Genomic DNA, 3,250 nt, shown 5'->3' with positions numbered 1-3,250 from the left:
TCGAAGAAGAAGAAGAAGAAGAAGAAGAAGAAGAAGAAGAAGAAGAAGAAGAAGAAGAAGAAGAAGAAGAAGAAGAAGAAGAAGAAGAAGAAGAACAACAACAACAACAACAACAACAACAACAACAACAACAACAAACAACAACATCAACAACAAACAACAACATCAACAACAAACAACAACAACAACAATAACGACAACCACAACAACCACCCCCTCACCTGTGGTTGGACCAACAAGGAAGACGCCGCGGGCACCTCCTCCAGGTGTTCCTGTCTGGGAGACGACTGGACACTGTCCGTGGCGGAGCTTGTCGTGTCCGACTCACCGTCTGACTGCAACTTCCGCATCCGGGCCAGGACCTGGGGGGAGGGCGGGGCCGCAACCACCTCGTGTTCCCGGGCGGGACGGGGCTCCACGCGGAGCGCTGTGATTGGCTGAGTGCGTGTGGGGAAGGCGGGGTCACGCTTGAGCAATGGGAAGGGCTGAAGGACGCTGTAGTGCTGCGAGTACTGGTGGGCGCAGTAGCGCTTGTGGAGCGCGTCTAGCAGTGTGCGAGATATGACGGGCAGAGTGCGAGTGACGTGCCGGGAGGGAGGGGCGGACGGTAGCTCTGGCCCCGTCCCCTGCATGCCGTGATGGGAGGAGAAAAGCCTGCTGGTGTCCCCGGTGATCACCCCCACCCCCATGCGAGGCGCGGTCCGTGTAGGCGCACAGTCAGACACACCGTGCCAGGTGTGAGCGAGTTTCGGGCTCAAGAACATGCTCTTCTTGCTCGTCTCCAGTTCTTTACTCAAGGAATCTTCCTCTATGACTGAACTGAGGTCCAGTCCCTTCCAAGCATCGTCAGACGGAGATTTCTCACGGTTCCCAGAAGAACCGCCGTTCTTTTCACGGGTTTTCTCCCGGTGCGGTTCCCGGGGTTTCTCACTTCCCTTCCCTCCTTTCGAGATCTGACTAAGTTTGTCGGAGATTTGGTACAGAGGTTTCCTGTCCCGCTTGGGGAGGCGCGGGAGGGCGGCTGTCGTAGATTCCTGCTCGGCCGAGCCTTCCCCGGGGCGATACGTCCCATCGTGACTTCTGAGTCGTGTGTACATCGGCACGTGCATATCCTCTCTCTTCTCTTCCGCACGACCGAAACCATGTACATTCCTTTGACCTAATACACCCGCACGGGCAGCTGCAAAAACAGCTTGGTCATTGCCAGGTCTGTCGGAGGCTCCCTGCGCCCCTGACGTAGACTTTCTCTCCGTTGATTGTACCTTCATGACTTCATTGACTTCTGGGGCTGACTTTGTCCCAGCTGACTGCTGTGTTTCTGTGATTGTCTTGTCGCTAGAATACTGGTGGTGGTTCAGCTGACGTCTGTCGTCATTGTGGGCTGGTGAGTCCGGGGGAGTCACGCGATGGCCCAGGCGTCTGGCAGCACGTGACCGGTTCCGCCTGGACAGGACTGGCGTGAGGGCGTTGACCACGACCTGTAGGTCAGCTGACCCGTTCTCCACCACGTAGTGACGCTGGCCGGCCACCAGCTTCTGACTCACGTCGATGTTCAGGTGAGACAGCTCGCGCAAACTTCCGCTCAGACTTGTCGCTTCCGGTTTGAGGGACCTCCCCTCGACGTTGTCTTTCTGGTTGTGCAAAGACTTGGACCGGAGAGTGACGGGCTTGTGGGTCCGGCGAACCTTAGTCCGTGTGGGGTCACTCTCTTCTTCTCCTTGATCGTCTGGGACGTCGCCTGCACTACCGACCTCTGTCTCTCTCGCACGATCGAAAATCTCCCCCTTCCCTTCATCTATTTTGACTTTTCCTTCTTCTTTGTCATCCACGTCTCGTACGTTATCTCCATCTTCTTCTTTTCCTTCTTTTACTTTTCCTCCTTCCTCTTCTCTTCTTTCCTTCTCATTTTCTTGTATCCCCCCAGTTCCAATATCTTGAGCCAAACCTGGAGGGTCGTTGCCCTGGCCGATATCGCCAGTCCCCTGGACCATCTCTGAGCCCAAGTCCGTCTTGCTAAAGCCATTGGTCCGAACGTCCAAAGTCTTAGAGATGTCCACAGCATACCCATCGAGGTCGAGGGACGTCTGTATGGCCGTGTCGCGCAGACTGATTCGAGAACGTTCGGGTAGAGAGATTGGAGAAGACTCGTCGACGCCATCTTCTCTCACCACCAGCTCCTCGAGTGCTGCATCGTCGGTCTCCACGTCTTCCCCTTCATACCACGCCAGATCCCGGACCGCGGACGACGGAGTTGTCAAGTTGTAATTGCCATCTCGTCCGTCTTCCCTGAAGGTCCCCGGGAGTTTTTTAAACCGAATGAGAGGCACGAAATTCCCTCTTGGTAGAGTGTAGTCTGGCTCATACGGCGGAGGTGGCAGGTTCGAATCCGGCCATTTCCCCACGTGATCCCAGGAAGTGAAGGTGTAGGCCTGTAGGGCCACGCCCCCTCCGTTCTTGTGCTGACAGTTACTGGCCAGACACATGGCGGAGTTGTCGTTCTTTGTCACGGACACTTGTCCCCCTCCGCTGTCGTCACTTCCTTTCTTGCTGCGACCTTCACCTTCTCCGTTAAGGTCACGTGACCTTGATACTGTGGGGTGTCTTTCTGATGTCTCTTCTAATCTGTCTTCTGATCCGTCTTCTGATCTTTCTACGGTGTTTCTAACACTTTCACTAAGGTGATTGTCTTCAGCGCTATTTAGGGAGTTTTCAACAGTTTTACTGTATTGCTCTCCGCTACAGCTGCTGCGATTGTCCGGGCTGTCTGTGACTAGTTTCTCTGTCTCTCTAAAACGTTTGTCTTCTGTGGTCGCTACAGCAGCTCTGCCACAACTGTCCCCCTTGTTGTCGGGACGTCTGCCAACGGCCTCGGAACTTTTCTTCCGTTTCCCGGATTTACCAGCACTTCCGTTGCTGGGATTGTGACCTGCGCGTGGTGTATGCGCAGAGGGTGTGGCAAATGTCCCCAAATCAAGGCAAGAGGTGTCAGTTACTCCGATCCCCGTCCTCTCGTTGACTCCGCCCGACTCACTGCCAGAACACGGCCGCTGTGAGCTGAACACATCCTCCCCGGAGACACGGCCAGACATCGGAGCCTGGGGAAACAAAGAAAGGGGAAATAATGAAATGTGGCCCACAATGAGCGACTATACCTGGTCGCATTTAAGCACAAGCGGGCTATCCCGAAAATACAACAACTAAAAAAATCCCAAAACTACCAACGAATAAACAAACATGATATATCTACGAC

At 54.5% G+C, this 3,250-nt stretch overlaps 1 protein-coding gene across 1 annotated transcript; it reads right to left on the bottom strand.

Annotated features, from left to right (window-relative positions):
• Window positions 1–221: 221 nt before the first annotated feature.
• Window positions 222–3,096, bottom strand: LOC106014037 (the record flags this gene model as incomplete). Its single annotated transcript, XM_013091046.1, is given in 1 exon segment — window positions 222–3,096. A coding segment is annotated over 1 exon segment (2,875 nt), but the record flags the coding sequence as incomplete, so codon positions are not given.
• Window positions 3,097–3,250: the final 154 nt, after the last annotated feature.

This window comes from Aplysia californica, unplaced genomic scaffold, assembly GCF_000002075.1.
Source record: "Aplysia californica isolate F4 #8 unplaced genomic scaffold, AplCal3.0 scaffold01940, whole genome shotgun sequence".
Taxonomy (NCBI): Eukaryota; Metazoa; Mollusca; class Gastropoda; order Aplysiida; family Aplysiidae; genus Aplysia; species Aplysia californica.
This window is presented reverse-complemented; position numbering and strand designations above follow the sequence as displayed.